Below are 19776 nucleotides of genomic sequence, written 5' to 3' on the forward strand. Positions count from 1 at the left end.
TCCACAAATGATTCCAGCTCGTCCAAATTGCACTGCTCATTCGATCTGAGCGTGGTACAAATGCTTCATCTACTGATCCCCAAGTTGACAACTAGTGTACCCTCAAGAGACTCAACAGCCATAGTGTGCCCTCGAGATGTCGGATGTGCCCCCCGTGTGCCACATTTGATGCCTCCCATCTCCCAACCATTAGCAAGTGTGATATTATTTTGGCCAGTAGTTCTTTGGTTCCGGACTGCTCGATAAGAGCGGTTAGTGTTCTTGGGGACTCGCCACTCTTCCAAGGTGTGGCTTGGGTGTCACTGGGAAACTTAAACCCATGATCATTCGCCCTTTCTTGCTGTCAGAAAGATTTCTTTATTTTCATAAGTGACCTTGCTGGCACCACAAGATCTGGTTGTTGCTTGGCTACCAGCTGGTCTTACTCTCAGGGTTTCTTTCAGTTCTGTCTGGACTAGAGGTCTCATAGGGCTTGGACCCAGTCGAACTAAACCTCCAACCATTCTTGCTAAGTAGCCTTGGTCTTACACAACTGCTCACCCCGCTGTCGCCAACCACCTTCTATTGCCTCCACTGCTCTATGGCTTGTCTAGACAGTGTTGAGGTCTGTCCACTTGTACTGCTCACTCTGTGCTTTTTGCCATCACCTCCTTCTAGCTACTCTCCTTCCTTTTCAAAATTATTTATTTTCCATATTTAACAAAATAATAAGAAAATGTGATATGGACATCCCATGCCCCAAAGGACACTCAGTTGAGAGAGACTTCACACACAAATAAAGCCACAAACAAAACCTGGAGTCTGCTTCAAAAAGAGACAATAGCAGGTGGGGGAAGAACAGTGTATAACTACTGTTATGCTGACCACCAAACATACAATTTTTTTGTGTTTTTTTTGTTTTTGTTTTACAAAAGCTGGGTTAGTCAAACCTGCATACATCTATTTTGATTTTAACGATTGCTTTTCTCATAAACGTGGGCAGGCACGTGTTAGTGCCTGCGTGTGTACGTTCGGTGACAAGAAACACGATGTGTGTGTAAAGTGCACACACAGCTGCCAGACTAGCGAGTGTTTTGGTGTGCAGAATGTGTGCGCGGGTACAGTGGAAGCACTGTTAAACACAGTACATTGTATCTCTTTTTGTACAGCATAGTTTCCCCTCGTTTGGTCATGAGTAACGACCACGTTAACAGCAACATGCATGAGGATCATTTGAAAGTCTTAGATCCAGGCAACTGAACACACAGCATCACACGTGTACTTAGTTTCTCACTCTAGCGGCATCTTGTAACGTGTTTAGAAAGCATCACAATATTGCAAACTTGTGAAGTACACAACGCCATGATGCCGAGAGTTGTCCATGAAACGGTGTAGTGTTCAGCAATGGGTACAGAGTACCTCACATGCCATGCCCCAGCGGGTTGCCACACAATTGACGTGTACCAAATGATATCATGCAAGCTTTCAGGAACAAATTCAGGAAGTCGGTAACCGTGTGCTGTGGATGAATACTGACTGGTGCAGTACCATTTTCTGATATCCAATCAACACAGGAATCCAGAGAGCCCCGGGTGCCTTTTTGCCATCCCACCTTGAATATGAGTGGAGGGGAGGCAGGCAGGTGGTCGTCACGGCATTTCTTCTCTATGTGTGCCGCCTTTTTCAGTTGTCAAAAGCAGGCGGGAATGCGTGGGCATTCCAGCCGCACCACTTGCATCAGTCAGATGCAGGCAGAGAAGCTGTTTCCCCTCATGGAGTTTGCAAATGCACACGCTCCGTTTCCTACTCTATCGGTGTATGCAGGAGCAAAAGGGCACTCATCAGAAGAAAAAAAAGCGTGTTTTTTCCAAATCTACGCCGTTTTGCAATCAAAGTTCAACTGTAAGTGGTAACATGCTAACTAACACACGACAGCGTTGACTAGATTTGGTTTTACAGGTTTTGCCAAGTATGCATGCAACATGACCTTACTATGTGGTGGCTAAGTGTCAGAAATGCATCAATACTTGGGCAGAGAAGGTGGTTCTATTTCCCCCAAAATATTGACCTCACTGCCTCACATGTAATTGTAATTGGTCATTTATAACGCGCTTAATATCCAGAAGTTTCTAAGCGCAGACCCGGGGATCAACCCTGTGTTGCTCCTAGTCGTCTTGCTTCCAAGGCGAGCACGTTGCCCTTGAGCTATCCTCCTGTGTGTTTGTCCATAAAGCTAACACTGAGCATCTTCCGTGCTCCCTTGGCAGAGGGTATGCTCTCAGAGGTTAAAACTGAAGGAAGCTATTTTGTATTGATGCAAATTCCCTATCCATGTGAACAGAGCATATATTGAAATATCTTCAAAAACAAAGCAGTGCAAACCAGAGGGAAGATGCATGGTCTAGAGCGAGCATACTGGAAGGCACAGTGTGCCAATGCTCACACGCCTTGATGGCAGAACATTGATCGACTCTCATTGGCATTACCGAGACATGGTGCAATAGGAGCAGTGTTCGGGATATACCTGGACAGGTGGTCGTGCCCAACAGAGCTCCCAGGTGTTAAATGGAGAGACACTCATGAAGGCACTGAAGAGTGCCATTAACCAGTTTGGGTTCAGGGATAGCTAAGTGGCAGAGGGGGCTGCAAAATGGAGGCCAAAGTAGTTAGGAACGCACACATGCGTCAATGTGCACCCATTTTGACATTCGCATACATATGTGCTGCTAAGTGAGAGAATAATTCAACTTACCATTAAAACACTGGATCCACTTCCGTCTTTCATCCCTTTGTCCACCTACATCAAACATGCTGTTAAAAAGTCATACAATAAACACAGCGGGTTAGAAATGTGAACAGAGCAACATAGTATTCAAACCGTATTCAAACCGTTACAGAGCATTTGTTTCTGAATGTTGACCATGCATCAAAAACCGAGTTACAGGTTTATGAAAAAACATGTCCTCCTATGACTTATGGTTCCTTCTGCAGCATCTAGTTCTTCATCTGTGATGCCTCAACCAAGCTTGCAAATAGAAGCATCAAGCAAATAGTAATGTGGCTGGCTGCACCTTTACAAGAGGCATTATACTACTAGCAAACCGATATCGATCCGTAAATGGGCTATCACCACAAATTCTGCTCTTCCTCATTAACTACACTACTCTCCAACTTTTCCCACCCTTGTGTTTGCTTCCTGGCGCTTCCTCACACACTAGCTGCTAACCATGGCCACCTATTACTCAATCTCACATTTTTCCCTGTCCTCCCGAAACCACTGGGTTGATAGCAACTCATAACCAAAGAGCTCCATTGTTCAAGCTGCGACTAGATATCCAACATGAAAATCTACACTCAACTCACTTTAGGCCACTGGTGGTCTCCAAGATCCCTTACTGCAACTTGCATTGCCTCAAGTGTCCTCATTATTTGCCATTAGCCGCTAATTTGCTACTTCTCAATAGTTTTCCAGTCTGGGTGGCATCAATAGTCACACATTTTAAACATCCAACATCCACCTCCATCATGCTAAGGTTATGTATGGTATGTGATCGTATATAGTGCATCTATGTCATCACAACCCGGTGGAGGCAATCTTCTCGTGGGATCATTTACAGTGGCTGTGGGATGTCGAGGAGAAAGGGCGGGAGTACAAAACTGTCGACCTGCCTCGTTGCCTTACTTTCTGCCTTGGAGTGTGTGAGTGTGTGCTCTCCTGGTGAGTATGCGTGGCGATGCAGTGTGACGTTGCTCCCTGAGTAACTGATGCACAAGCCCATAGTGGTCATCATGCCAAGTGCCACTCCTTTCATTCTTTTCAGACAAAAAACAAAGTTATATCTTGATATTTCAGGAACGGGACACTGTACAGATTGTAGGGAACTCCAATAGGAAACTGTGTGGGAAACATTGTTAGCTACAACTTTTTTCTCCAGCTCTGCACACAATATACCGTATACTTTATTAAATATACAATAACATCCTTTATATAGATGACCAGGCAATATCAAACTGGGGGTACTTGGTATGTAAAGGAGACTTTATGGTTATTGTGAGCACTGGATGACCAAAGCCTTCTTTCATCAGTAATGTTTATAGACCGAGAGCACGGATAACCAAGTAGATGCTTCAAATAGTTCAGTACGTGGAGGCTGCCCACAAATACAGGCCATTCCCGCCTTGTTTAGTAGAGACTTTGAAAATGCCTGGGAGATGGCGGGTTGGCAACTGGCAACAGATCTTCCTCTTTCAGATGCCTCAGTTCATTAAGAGTTATGCCTTTTATACTAGAATTAAAATTAACACATGAGGGTGTGTGATCCTGTAATCACACCTATTTAAGGATGGGTTTCTAGGCCTTTCTGAACACTGGCAGCTCTTTATTTATTCGTATTTGTTAAGCGCACAGAAAACAGCCCTGAGGCATTGTGGCGCTGGTTACAGACAAGGAGGACTTAGTTGCATATGTAATATATAGTAAAGAACTTAGTTACATACTAAGAGATACATACTAGCAAAAATACAAGACATTGGCAGTGTGTAGGGATCTGGTAGAGGTAGTGAAATTTTAATTAAAGAGAGAGGTTTTGCGATTTTTTTCTAAAGACTGTAAGAGAGCTTTCAGCTCTTAAGGTGTGGGGGAGCTTGTTCCAGAGTCTGGGTGCAATGTAAGGGAAGCCTAGGCCTCCCGCTGAATCCTTGTTAATTCATGGTACAGTAAATTGGTTGGTATAGCGTAGTCTCGTGGGTCTGGAGGAAGCGGGTCTGTGGAGGGTGTCTGAAAGATAAGGTGGTGCTGTATGATGGAGGCATTTGTGAGTTGTAGTAAGGATCTTGAATGTTATACTTTCTTTGACAGGGAGCCAGTGAACAGATTGTCTTGCTTGTGAGATGTGCTCCCTTTTAGAGATACTTAGGGCTGCTCTCAGTGCGTCATTCTGAGTGACCTGAAGTCTGATTAGGTTATTTTTAGAGGTGCCGGCTAGGAGAGCGTTACAATAGTCAAGTTTTGTGCCTATGGTAGCTCTTGCTATTGATAGACAGTTTTCTTTAGTTAAGAATTGTTTGATTGCATTGATGCATTTGGCGCTTTATGGCTGTTTTGCTCTGTGCTTGCGCGGAGCAAAACAGATCATGGATATATTGGCGTGTGGGAAAGCCGGCCCGAGAAGGCAGGACTTGGCAAAACCGGTCTGTGGCAATGCACCATGGATCCATGAAAAACAGTACAAGTGTTCTCAATAACAAGAACATGGATTCGGAAGACACTCCTAGAAGGAATTATGGATTCAATAAAAACACATTACAAGCACAAAGTGATCACCACTGATTTTGTTCACCCTGATAATCAAGCAACCTTAAAGTGACAAACTGGCTGATAATAGGTTACCAGTGAAATAGCCCCTGCATTATTTGGCTGAATGGTCATCTGTGAACACAGCTACATTCGTACTTGAAGGAGTGCTAAATACTGGGTCCCATACAGAAGAAACACTTGATGAGGCAGGTGCTTTCTAATTTGGTGTCACAGTCTCATTCCCTTAGAACTAAATATCAGGTCCCCAAATAAATGAGTTGCTACAATGCTGACCATAGGCAAGCAAAGACAGCAGATCTTGGAGAGGAAAAGAAAAGCCAACGAGTAAAGGGAACATGACAACCTTCTAGCAAAACAACGTAAAGATATGAAAATATGCATGAGCGGCCCTTGAGACAATCAATGGTAACCTGTCCTGATGGCCCATAATAATCGGTTTTTGTACCCAGCACACACAAAGGCCAGCATCTGGGTCTTTATCTTACATAAAGAACATTTATTTGAATAGATCCGTCATATGCTAAATTTCACTAATTTTGAGGTATGTAGATGATGCTCGGATAACAAAAGATGCTAACAGTCCGGCTGGGATCCCAGCTGATGCATTGAAAACAATGTGCATGTACCAATCAAGGCATCAGTACTAATCATAGTGCAAGTCTTATTGCCATGCATTAGTTACCACAATTCCAGTGTCCTGTTCTGATGTATTAGTAGAATCATACATTAAAACTGGGAGACACAGACTTGGGTCCAGATTTACACCTTGGACCACCTAGGTAAAGCCGGCTCTCATCGCCCTCAGTATCAACTTGACAAAAACATGGCATACATAACTCTCCATGATAGGGGACAACCTAGTCCATTGGGGTAAAGGCAACTAAAGAGTGATACAGCAGGGGGTGTGGCTAAGCAGCCGATGTAGTGAGACGTGCCGCTGAGGAGCTCCGGAGCGATCCTGACAAAATCTGATAAAAACTAGCATAAATTGGTTCCGCCAAAGTCTCTCCACAGAGACCGGAACACCTGCTGCCCACCCGGCGAAGCCCCCGGAGAAAACCGGGCGGTGGAAAAGAAGATAGACCGCCGGAGAGGAATCGTCCCGCGAAATCAAAATGGCGGACGCGCGAGCACCCCGGCCGCGTAATACAGAGTGAGCCGGAGAATCTACACGATCGGCGAGAGGGACACATCCCGCGCATAACGCAGAACCAGCGCAGGGCAGACCCGAGCCTGAGTCAACCCTACGGCGTGAAGATCAGAGCGACCGGTGGAAGTGGGACGCAGAAGCGGGAGAGGCCCGGAGGCGTCGACGGGGACGCCAGTACACAACCTACAGAGACCGGCGCCACCGGAGGAGAAAGACGGCAAGACAGAGGAGACCCGAGGACGCAGATGGGGATCAAAGCGTACACTCTCCGAACGGCCAATCCCACCCGCGAAACCCAGTGAGGGGGTCAGCGGCACACAAAGCTGCACCACAGAGTAGGCGGTGAGGCTGAAGGAAAGAGTACGCCTGTATGAATAATGAAGCCGAACCCCAGTGCCGGCGAACACCGACATAGGGTTGAACCTACCCCCTGATACGGTGAGGTGGCTCCCGGAGCGCTCATACGCAACACAGGCAACACGGAGACACACGCAGCAGGCACGGGAAAGGCCTGAGCCCGAGGCGCCATCCGACAGCCGACATCCGACAGCAAAAAGCGTCTGGATGCAACGAGGGCCCAACGTATATACCTGCCGGAAGAGTGTAATAATCCTATTACAAGGTGGAAGGTGCCCGAGAAACATACGCCGGAGAGACCCGCAAACACTGAGGGGCAGGAAGAGCAGGGTGGGGGAAGAAACAGGGGATACAGCACGTGGGGCACAGCCTTGACTGGTACTGGCAACACAGGCAGAGGACGGTACCCCCGCAATGCCAAACAAGAAAACAGAAGGGAAAACCAATCAAGTAAGCATGGAAACCTTTACGAAGGCATCCAGACACAAACTGTCGCCGTCAGCGGACAAGGCAGCAGCCGCAGATGACACCTCACGCCCAGCGGAAGCCGCTAACGAAGGCACGATACTGGAGGCAATCGCCTCCATGAAAGCATCCCTCGAAAACTAAATGGACACAGCAATAGGGGCTCTGAAAGCATCTCTAGAAAATAAACTGGATACAGTAATGGTAGATGTGGGCCTCCTCCACCAGGACGCAAGGAACAGAGAGAGTGACGGCGATGGAACAGCAGGTGCAGCAAAATACGGCAGGGGTTGCTGTAATGCAGACACAGATGTCGGAGGTATTCCAGAGAATTAAGGTTCTGGAAAGGAGAGCGGAAGACGCGGAGGGGAGAGCGCGGAGGAACAACATCCACATAATTGGAATTCCGGAAGGTGAGGAAGGCAAAGACCCCACTGAGTACATGGAAAACAAGCTCCTCCAGGAGGTCGGAGTAGGTGTACTATCCCAGGGCTTTGTGGTAGAAAGGGCACACAGAGCCCTGACCGGAAGACCCCAGTCGGGTGCCCCCCCCGAGAGCGAGGATTGCTAGGATCATGAACTACAAAGACAGGGAGAAAATACTTGCGTTCTCAAGGGGGGGGGGAATCATCAGAAACTCTTCCAACATTACAATGTATCCGGACTATACGGCCATGGTTCAGAGGCAACGGGCACAATTCGGCCCAACAAAAGAACGCCTAAGGACCGCGGGGGTGAGATACATGCTCCTGTTCCCTGATAATCTCAAGGTGATACACCAAGGCAAAACATGTTTTTCCGACTCCACCGAAGAGGCCCACAGTTGGATGGACTCACAAGGCATCCCTCAGCTGAGGCAGAGAAACGCTAGCAATCCCGGAAATAGACCCCGATGAGGAGTAACAAAGGCAACCTGGAACAAAGAAAATAAGCATTACATAAGTTAAAAGAAGCTAGAAGAAAGCATAGAGGAGCAATCAGCCCCACTTTAGCTGTGTTGGCTGAGAGAAGCGGCGCCCCCGGGAAGAATGAACTACTAGTTTGGATGTCAGTTTTAAGGGATCACGCTGCGGCGAGTCTGCCCCCCCTCACAGGAGCATGACGAGAAAAGCGGCGGAGCCGAGCAGGGGGAGGGTGGCTGGGCGTTAGTTTTCCAGTTTCTGTTGAAGTTAAGGACGTTGAATGGAGAGAATGGGCAGCACATGGCACATACTACGGAAGGACTATTGTAAAGGACATTAAAATAATACAGACAATAAGCGACCGGAGTAACATGGGGCAGGAACCATGTGACAGCGGCAGTGGCTGCATCAAGAGGCAAGGATCCAGGACCAGGACACCGAGGGAGATAGGTACGAGGAGACCAAAGGACAGGGTGCAAGGACACGGCAGTGGGATAATGAAGTCAGGCAAACAAAGAAGATCATAGTACCAGACAAATTGACAATAGCCACCTGGAATGTGAGAGGACTCAATGCGTCAAGAGACTTAGGGTTTATGCCTGGCTAAACCGGATGAAAATTAAGATAGCGATGTTACAGGAGACACACCTCACAAGAGACAGACAGGCCAAGGTGGATAAGAAATGGGGAGGACAGATATACAGTGCCACATATTCAAATTACGCACGAGGAGTACTAATATGGATTGCCCCGGGGGTCCCGTTCTAGCTACTCAAGCAGGAGATTGACACAGAGGGGCAGCTGGTATTGGTGCATGGCATGCTAGAAAACAAAGAGGTGTGCCTGGTCAACACCTACGCACCGAATACTGATGCAACGGACTTCTTCAAAAAGCTAGCGCCCAAGTTAGCGCAATATAGGGAGGCTACGTTCATCTGGGCCGGCGACTTCAACTGCACCTTGAATCCCCTCATCGACATGTCTGATAATAAACAAAAGAAGCCGGCGCCCCAAGCCAAAGAACTGCATAGGATCCTGAAGCAGCTACAGCTAGCGGACGTATGGAGGCAGGTACATGGGGAGGGGAGGGGTTATACACACTATAGCGCACCACATGGAACATTCACACATATAGACTATAAATTCGCGGGCAGGGAATCACTACAAGATATCACGGGAATCACCATTAAAGCACGCACACTCTCTGATCATGCCCCAATAGTGGCGACATGGGCACACACCAATAGGAAAGCCCCTATCCCAACATGGCGACTTCGAGCAGAGGCCCTGAGAGAGGGTGAGTTTGAGGAACACCTCCAGGAGGTGATCGATGATTATTTCGAGCAGAACAAGGGCAGTGTTGAGAGTGGCGCTGTATTATGGGACACATTTAAGGTGGTAATAAGGTGAGCGGCAATAGGCAAAACAGGAGGATTGACGGGAGCGGCCATGAGGGAGTTGAATGAACTCGAGAGGGTGATCGAATTGAGAGAACGACGAGCGGGGCTAGAGGGGGAGGAACCGGGAGAGCTGATAGAGCTGCGGACTAAATGTATGTTGCTCTGGGAAAAACTAGGGAGGCTAAACTATGGGAGGTACCTACAGCGGTTACACGCGGAAGGGGATAAACCTAGTAGGCTCCTGCCCTGGCTCACCAGACAGGAGAGTAAAAAAGATCCCATAACGGTGCTAGAAGACCACACCGGGACAGAGATCAGGGACCAAGAGCACATTAACGCTATGTTTGCGCGTTTCTATGAGCAACTGTACACCCCGAATCCGGAAATAGACCCGGAGGACATAGCAGATGCACTGGTAGAAATAGGGTTGCCGAGGCTAGAGGAAGAACAGGTTCAGCTACTGGATGCACCCCTCACAGTGGAAGAAATAGAGACTGTGATCAGAGAACTTCCCACCGGCAAAACCCCGGGCCCGGATGGGCTTCCGGGAGAGTTCTACATGACGTACAAGAGCGCCATTGCCCCGAAACTACTAGAGACATTCCAAGACGTAATGAGACTATGCGTCTCCCGACAAGCCTGTCAGAATCAATAATTGTCCTGATTCTCAAACCAGGGAAGCCCCCTAGGAAATGCGCCTCCTATAGGCCGATATCCCTTATTAATCAGGACGCTAAATTACTAACGGCAGTCCTAGTCAACCGCTTAAAACAGGTAATACCCACGCTGATCCACCCGGACCAAACGGGCTACGTTCCGGGAAGGAACACGTCCTGGAACCTCTGCAGACTTCACCACATGATAGATGAGACAAATCAACTGCAAGACGAGAGCGTAATCGTGTCTTTGGACGCTGTCAAAGCTTTCGATTCTGTGCGTTGGGAATGGCTGGTGGGTGTACTCGCCCACTTTGGTATTGGGGAGGGGTACCTCCGATGGATCAGGTTATTATATAAGGAACCCAGAGCAAGGGTGAAAACTGGGCGATGCATTTCCAAGGAGTGGAAGATACATAGGGGAACCAAGCAGGGCTGCCCGCTATCGCCAATGTTATATATTCTGGCACTAGAGCCATTTGCGGTATTCCTTAGAGCAGAATATAGAGACACTGGACTGGACATAGATGGGGTACTCCACCAAATCTCGCTATATGCGGATGATATGCTCCTATTCGTAAGCAAGCCAACCACAAACCTACCCTGCCTCCTAGAAGCGATCGGGGCGTGCACCAGGCTTTCGGGCATAGCGATTAATAGAGAGAAGTCAATCCTCTTCCCCTTGGCAGGTCTAAAACACGTCCCCCCACAGTGTCTGCCGGACCTGGGTCTGACATGGGCGCCCCGCACCTTCAAATATTTGGGTATAAGGATACATCATGACACCGCTGATACCCATGCATCCAACACGCTTGTCGCTCTAGAAAGAACACAGCGGTCAATGACCTTCTGGGGGACACTCCCACTCGGAATGATGGGAAGAACAGCCCTCCTGAAAATGGTGGTGCTGCCCCGCCTTTTATACTTCCTCACGAACATCCCATACAGCATACCCAGGGCCTTCTTCACTAAACTAAACACGATAACGTGTTCATTCCTATGGGGGGAGGGAGAAATAGGATCGCAATAAGGACCCTGCAGAAGGACAACGAAGAGGGGGGTATCAGACTACCAGACTTCGAGAGGTACTACTTAGCAGGGCAGCTGCAATTTCCAGTAAAATGGCTGGGGGAAGACGATACAATAGACACACGTATTTTCCAGCCAGCACTGAAACAGTATTATCTAAGGGAAATACTATGGCTCGAAAGACCCCGGCTCAGAACCCTGCCGAACATGCTCAACATTGCAGTGGATTTATGGAAAAGAGTGTGGAAACTCCAAGGGGTAAAAGATCTGCAGTCGACGCAAATCCCTCTAGCGGGTCTCCTGGGAGGGAACAAAAATACATTAGCAACATATCGAGCACACTGGGAGGCTAAAGGTGTAGCACAAATCAGAAACCTGAGAAGGCAGGGAAGGTGGGCGGACTTCCACGAAATGGTAGACAAATATGAAATACATGTGGGTCAATTTATCCTATATACCGGCATGCTGAGAAACATCACGAGAAGATGGCCAGATTGGGAAGACCAGGATGAGGAAACGGCATTAGACGTATGGTATGACATTGCAGAGGGAACGCACACAACCTCCAGGTTATATGAACAGCTAATGAAAGTCAAAAACCCACAGGAACAACACACGAGGCAACGTTGGGAGGAGGAGTTGGGGAGACCCCTCAACGATCAAGAATGGACCAGGGCCCTACGATGCCCAAAAAAGGTATCCAGAAATGAAAGATTTAGGCAGGCGCAGCTATATGTAACGCACGGAGCGTATCTCGCACCCAAAAAGATGAATAAAGTCCAGATGGGAGGCCAGAGCGGGTGACCCCGCTGTTCGTCGGAAGAAGCGGACATGGTACACATGTTCTGGTCCTGCCCAGTGATACAAGAGTTCTGGGACGGGATCAGACTCAAGATAGCAGAAAGCGGACTTCAAATCCAGGTGGAATACCCCGAAAAGTACCTAATAATGGGCCTCTTCTCGAGAGGGGGTAAGCACGAATCGCATCTTGCGAAGATGAAAGATTTAATAAGTATACTGGCCAAGAGAAGGATAGCAATGACATGGAAGTCAAAGGAGGGCCCGCGTGTAGAAGCATGGTGGTCAGACCTTCAGAAATGGACGCAGGCAGAGACAGTGGTGTGGACAAGAGCAGTGATAAGAGGGGAAGGTGAAACTGCACACAAGTTGACTGCATGGCACACACTAATACAAGACCTCTTTGGCCACCCGGAGGAGGGAAACTCCGAAGATCCCTCGGAAACAGAGGGTCCATAGACAAAATAGTAAGGCCAAGCACGAAGCCCAAGAATAGAACATTATGTGTACCAGACCTGGTGCTCGACCCAACGGGAGGTCCGGACTGACCTAACAAGGTCGTTGGGGAAACCATGAAAATACAATGGAAGGGCAAGATCCGTACAAAGTGCCAATAAGCCATTTATGTTAAGGTTGTTTGTATGTTATGTGTTTTGTTGTTGTTAAAAGAAAACAAAGAAATAAAAAAAAAAGTGACACAGCAGTAAAGTTTGCTTCATGTTGATCAACAGTGCTGTTATCTGCCCATTGAGCACAGGACTCAGACGATGCTTCAGGTGGTCTCCAGTCAAAGTTACAAATACAAAGTTTCGAAATGCAATATGTTCGAAACAAAAGGATCGAAAAAAATGTTCGATTGCCCTTTTTTAATGTTTTTATTTTTTTGGTTTCGTATAGGAAAAATTAGTGGTATTTTCCCCAAAAAACAGGGGTTTGGGGGACCCCCCCCACCAAAAAAAGGGCATTTGAATTTTTATTTTTAGATCCTTTTGTTTCGAAAGTATTGCATTCAATCCTTTTGTATTCGAACCTTTGATTATAAACCGCTTCAGGTATATTGCAGTGATAAAGTGGGCCACCAATAACTTGTACCCCCACCTAGCGTCATTCGAAAGAATCATCGGTAGTGCCATCAGTGAGCTACGTTAGCAATTCAGGTTTATTCTAACGCAACCCAGAGACAGCCTTTGCATTGCCTGAGATGCACTACGGCCACAGCCACAGAAGAAAGAAGTGATGATGGCAGGTGCACGCAGCAGCCAGCAATCCCACAGGAGGGCTTCAGGTGAAAGGACAGGGAGAACAGATCTGTACTCCTTAATCTTCAAACGGCAGCTGTAACTGCACACTTTGGTGAAAAAGAAATATATTGGAGATTTATTTGGATATGAAGAAACTGATATTTCGGAAGGGCTATAAATTGTGTAAATTTGTTAAAAATCGTGTGTTCACTTTATTCCTCTTGGTGTATTAAATCAGTGGTGTACATGTGCCACTATGCAAGGCAAGTGCGGGTCGTTAGATATGCCTTTGTGTCCAGCTACAATACCCGATGACAGAAGAGGCAGGATTAAGCAGACCTTTGCCATTTACACGACGTTGCGGTACAGAGAAATTGTCAGGGAGTATGCCGAAACACTGGCCTGTGGGAGATCGGTCATGGCTTATGTTGTGGGGTAAAGGCTTGGATGACTGTAGTTGCACTCGATGTGCCTGCTTGTGTTTGGTGTATGGAGGGGATGTAGGAGAGTTTGTGATTATTGGTCGTAGTTCTGGGGATGTTTGGCGTGCATTGGCTTCCAAAAGACCTATCATGGTGCGAGTCTCTGGTGATGGGGAGGGGTGCAGATCTCTGTGTGATCGAAAGGTTAATCGTGTATAGTTTGGGTCAATTTTGGTGCTTATTAAATAGCTCGCTAGGGCTGTCAATATGATGTAGTTCTGCAATAGAATGTTAGCTATTGGTGCCTGAAAAGAAACACAGCGTTAGGCAATCTTAGACAGAATTATACAACAAGGAGACAGTGAGTGATTGGCAAGCATTCAATATTTTCATTAAACCTCATTTATGTGGGGGTGCGATGGCCGCTGCTGTAAGATGGTGCAGTTTCTATTATTTAGGCGGCATTTGTTCTCTCCGGTTTGTCAGGTATGTAACCTCCCGCAACACAAATATGGACTTGTGTGCCGATGTGGGTTGTGATGCCGACAGACTAAAAAAGTCAGGGTGGTGTTCGGGGCAATGGTGATTAGTGTGGCTGGTGATGGTGAGGTTATGATGATGTGCAAGGTAATGTGCAGGAGTCGAAATTGGTATTTGTTGACCAGGAGAAATAAGCAGCTCCTGGGTATCAGGCATCACCCGTTAGGCAGGAGCGACCGCTTGGGAACCACGAGTCAGCCCATAGCGAGCAGCAAATGTTCATGAGTGCAAGATGCAAACTTTAACTTGTTGTCCATATGCATATTATAAAATATGCTTTAAATGTCCCTTAGGTGTGTTCTTTATTCTCCTGTAAACACATTCCCAAAAATACACAGGTAATATCAAATAGCTATGTGTGTTTGGCACCACTTGCCCGAGGAGTCAACTATAGCTCCTGTTAGTTGTTGGCTGCAAGCAAACCAGGCTCTCCTTGGCTATAGACTCTCAAAGTGGGGGGAAAACACATAACAGGTTATCATGCCATGTTCTTTCTAGAGAGGGGTGCCTGCTACCTTTTTTGTATTTTTGAAAGGAACTTGGGGTTGGTCACCCTAGGTTACCTGGGGGAACCCACACGTGTACCCCTTGCTCACTGTGCCCAGAGACGCACAGCTCCACCTCACTGATGAGGCCCAACCAGGCTGAAACATGTGTATGGGGTTGCTGTTGGTACTCTTGTTCAAAGGAGGTTTGCGTGGCATTTCGGTGCTGGACTGCCCTTGTGGACAAAGACTGATATGCAAATGGATATTCCTCCTTTGTGAAAAGTACGGTGAGCTAAAAGCGATGGCTGCGGACTCTCCTTTGTATCCCCCTGGCTAAAGCCAAGAGCTAAATAGTTCAAAGCTCCTGGCAATTTCGAACCCGGATATGGTTTAAAAGGTGACAGTGATGTAGGTGGTTTGAGGTGATCTTGTGGTGGTTCAGAGTAGACACCCAAAATAAAGAGCAGTAAACAAAAAAGCATTTCGGACTTTCCCCAAACATTAATCGGGGTTCATTCCTGGGGGTTGGGACAGCATGGGAAATATTTTGTCAACTGTTTTAATCTGTTAAAAATGTGCCTACAGGCGTGCGTTACAGCAGCATGGTGACGAGGTGGGCTACACAGTGCTGTTTGAATTCAATCCAAAAATACTCTTCACAACAAAGAATGATTTACAGTTCCAAAGAACAAGCCCAAATTACGTTGATACAATAAAACATTCCTGGCATGGCCCCAATATTTACCTTGGTCAATGTACATGCACTGTGGAGTGGTCCACAGGCTGAAATGAGCTTTTAGCCTCTGCTCGTGTGTGGCGGAAGAGAGGCCACTGCAGCATGTCTGCCCGCTTGATCATGCAACAGTAACATGTGATGCAGGATTACATGTTGATTGCACTCGTCGTTGCCGCTCATCCACTTTTGACCACATTGCAGCACATTGAGAATTTGCTTTTTCATAATAGCCACTGGCTTGGAGTTTTAGGAACACGTGAAAAAGATACAACTTCACACTTTCTACCGAGCAATTGCACTTGTAAAGAAATGGCAAAAAGCTACTTACTGAAAATTGACTTTGTCTACTTGAAATCGCGTTTCGAAAATCCCTGATGTCAAAACTCTGCATCTTAAAAGGTCCTACAAGAGAAAAATAAAAATTGTAAAAACTGGTGAGCTTTCATCCCAAAATCAAAAGGTCAGAATTGTCACATATAATTCCAGAAATACACCTAGAAATCTTAAGACAAGGAAGGATACCTAGTGGTCTTGCAAGGAGTCTGACTGGCAGCTATAAATTACCCAGGGACTGAGCAGCATATCAAAGGCGACCCCCATTGCTCACCTTTTGCTTTGATGTGAATTCAGAAGCCTTATGCATTAAGCCACATCACGTGCATTACCTGTGATTACTATAGAGCTACTGGCCAAACAGAGCACATGACAAAGCCGTCTAACAAGGACCAAACTAACTGGCCACAGGCTAAACACATTATAAGTTAGTATGATGGCAACAGGTCACCATAACCAATTATTAAAAGCAAAGAGGAAACAGCACAATGATGACAGCACGAAACCTCATGCAATAGCTGGGTGAAAACGGCATGATACATAATACACTGCTCCCTTTTCTTAGTAATTGGAGCCATTTTAACCAAGGAGCTCTTACTAATCCTACCACTTTCTACTCCCACTCAAACTACTTCTCCACCCAAAATCCCCAGCAGTCTTCCCTTCCTTAACCCCCAACCCACCTCTTCTTCTCTTAAAGCTCCACTTATATAAACCAGCCCTCTTCTTCCAACCCTGACCCTACTTCTCTGCCTCCTCCATCCCTGCTCTTGGGTGAACAAGGTACTCCATTTCACTGGGACATCCTCGGCTCATCGCTACTGCTAACATGTAGCAAGTCCCCTGAACAACCAACTTTGGGAAAACTGATGGGTCAAAACCCTTTTTTTTTGCCAATTATTTTGGTGTTAAAATGTTGAAAAAACAGAAGGCAAAAACTTTTTTTAAAAAGGAGACCAGAAGTAGGAGTACCATTATAGTAGCAATGAAATGGGTACTGGGGAAAACAATATAAACAGAAAAACGGCCCAGCATAGTGTTGTAATGTGCATCTGAGGTGAGGTGGTGACATCACTGTTGTATGGAATGTAGTGATGTCATAGTGTGTGGAGTGTTGGGGATGTTATGCCCTGAAAGCTGCTTCTAAGATTTACAGTTGAGAGCTATGCTGGTTTGAAGGGACATGTCGATGCTCATCCTGGCAACTAACTTACAATAAACCTGCATATAACTTATCTGCTGGTCCGGGTGTTCTTCAGGTACCAAGTTTTTACACTGGCAACGAGGATGGATCCTGTCGAGGAGGGGACAGTGCTGAGCCAGGAAGCATTGCCCTCCATATCCATGTCCCATTATGAAGGTGTCCGCAGATTTAGGCCCAGAGTTGTTTTAACTGGGCTGCATATGCTTCTTCAGCAGACCGGGTGGTGCTGAATTGACGGGCCGTGTCGGCAAACAGGTCGGTGTGCAGCACTTGGTTGAGTGCACCAGCTCTAAGGGCCACCAGACCCCAGTGACCGGGTGGTGCTGTGAGGAGCCTTGCGGACACAGGTCTGTGTGCGGGGTCCAGGAGTACCTTATCGTGTGCCCCTGCTGTGAGGGCCCAGCAGGTCGGGCGGCGCTGTGGCCGGCAGTTTGTGTTCTGGACCAGTTGAGGGTGCTCCGCATGTTGGAGCAGAGGTATGTGTCTGCCGAAATGGCATGTAAGTGCCTACCCAAGCGGGCACCATGGTTTGTATTGTTTGCCGTGGAGGAGGGCGTCGGGGGGGAAGTGTCCCAGTGCTGTGGACTCTGGAGAACCCGCTGCCATCAATGCGCGGCAGAGATGTAGACTTGGCAGTGTCTCAAGCCAAATGATGACATTGCCCTCTACAGAGCATGCGTTGCAGCACAAGAAGCTGGAACGCGGATGTATTGTTGAAGGAGGGGCCGAATGTAGTGTCGCAATGCGGGGTGCGTTTTAGCGTGAGAAGCTGGAACGCAAGGGAGAGTTAGAATGCGTTGGGTGTTCGGAGCGCAGGAGACGCGTTGAAGTGATGATTTTGCTCACAGGAAAGCAGACGCGGAGAGTGGCCAAACATGGTTGTGCAGCACCCTACGTGGGTAAAGGCGAGGTGGACTGGGAAAATGCAAACATCTCTGAAGGCGCATGGGAAGAGCGCGAGTATTTCTCCATATGGGATGTGGACCGGCATTGCCCCATATGGAATGTGGACTGTCATTTGAGTCCCTCAAGATTAATGGTGTCGAGGACCGCATTTCCCTCTATCGGCCTTAGTGGAAAGGAGTTTTTGTCAAAATTCGCCAGCGTTGTTGCAGCGTTTTCGGGACCCTGGAGGAATAGGGATCCAACGCTTGTAGCTTGAAGGGAGAAGGAGGACACTAGGCGTTTATCGGAGTATCAGTGAGCCAATATGTGTGCGTTTGAGGCCAGTGTGTATGGTGTCTTGTTTTTATGTGATGGCCTTATTTGTGTTGGTTGTGTAACTTGGGCCTGTGTGATTCTGTGTGGATGTGAGTGGATGTGCGTACAGAGACGAGTTGTGTATTTAAAATGAACTGTGCAAAAGTGAGATTGGCTTTAGTGCGTGTTTGTGTTTCAAGTTACAGTGTACTTGGATGACATTGTGAAATTGCACTTTCTATGTGTAACTATTTTTCTTTCAGGTGACATTGAACTGTTGGGATTATGGACTCGTGGGTGGGGATACTCGGTATAAAGTCCTATGGTTGATGGACAGGAGCAGTGTACTAAAAATTCTTTAATGTCTAATCATATTTTCTTGCAGGTCGGGTTTGCACTATTGGGTTTTGACGGACTCATGGGTGGGGGAACTCGTGGGTTGTGATGCTGCATTGATGGCAGCGCTGCTAACTAAGTGCTAAAATTACTTTGCTGTAATGAATTTGCTGTACTAACTTATCTTTCAGTGGGATTGCTGTAGTGATTTTGATCTCCAATTGGGCGTATTTGCATATTTATGCCAAAGTTTTGTGGTTTAATATGTCCACCTGTCTCGTGCATAGCATGGGTTCGTATGGTGTGAGAGGACGATCTCCAGGTTCTGTGTGTGTGTGTAAGGGATGTGTTCTGCTAATTGTAGTGTACCATAATGGTGTCCCAATGGTAACCTAGGGTGGTTTAGGGGTCCCCCAGTGGTAGTGTTGGTGTGCTGCGGTGGTGCAGTTGGCAGGGACTAGGGGTCCTGGGTGGTAGTGTTTGGGTGCTGCGTTGGTGCAGTTGGCAGGGACTAGGGGTCCCCAGTGGTAGTGTTTGGGTGCTGCGGTGGTGCAGTTGGCAGGGACTAGGGGTCCCCAGTGGTGGTGTTTGTGTGCTGTGGTGGTGCAGGGTGGCTGGACTAGGGGTCCAAGGTGGTTGTTGGTGTACTGTCAAGGACACTTGGTTTGGACTCAGATCTCGTGTTGTGGAGGCTTAGGAGTGTGTTTTTGCGCAGTCCTGTTGGACTGTATTTTCTTAGGTGTTCTTGTTTTGTTAGGTGTGCTCTGTATGGGTGCTGTTGAGGACTGATGTTGGGATGGTGTGCTTGTTGTTGCTCTTTGTGAGCTGGGTTTGTGCCCGGGGGTGCCAGCCCTGGTGCCCTAGGGTGCAGACTATGGTGGAAGGTTGTTTGTGCACGGATGGTTTGGTTTGTTAGGTAGTGTACTTTTTAGGAACGCTGGGTCGTGGCAGGTCCTAGGTTTCAAGGGGCAGCTTGAAACAGGTGGTAGTGCTTAGTTTGTTATTTTTGTTTCTCGAGTATTTCCAGTTCTGATTTTATGGGAGGAGTTAGCCCTTATCAGACTGTGCTGGGTTCCTCATTGTGTGTGTTTTGAATGGAAGGAGTGGAGTTGGAGTTTGAGTTGGGTGTGTCTTTGCTGACATGGGTTTGGTTTTGTTGTCCAATTTGTTAGAGGCACAGTTAGAGTGTGTATTCTTGGGTGCATGTAGGTTATGTTTGTCCC

At 47.3% G+C, this 19776-nt stretch overlaps 1 protein-coding gene across 2 annotated transcripts in view; it reads right to left on the minus strand.

Moving 5' to 3' along the window:
• Positions 1-19776, minus strand: part of GNAL (G protein subunit alpha L) — a 1214381-nt gene that overhangs the window by 85257 nt on the left and 1109348 nt on the right. For both annotated transcript variants that reach the window (XM_069620481.1, XM_069620482.1), the window contains exons 7-8: positions 15809-15882; positions 2732-2790 (exon numbers count right to left, since the gene is read on the minus strand). In XM_069620481.1, coding sequence (XP_069476582.1) covers positions 2732-2790; positions 15809-15882 — 133 coding nt within the window. The remainder of the gene's footprint in view (positions 1-2731; positions 2791-15808; positions 15883-19776) is intronic.

Source organism: Ambystoma mexicanum, chromosome 5q (assembly GCF_040938575.1).
Source record: "Ambystoma mexicanum isolate Mex_15411 chromosome 5q, UKY_AmexF1_1, whole genome shotgun sequence".
NCBI lineage: Eukaryota > Metazoa > Chordata > Amphibia > Caudata > Ambystomatidae > Ambystoma > Ambystoma mexicanum.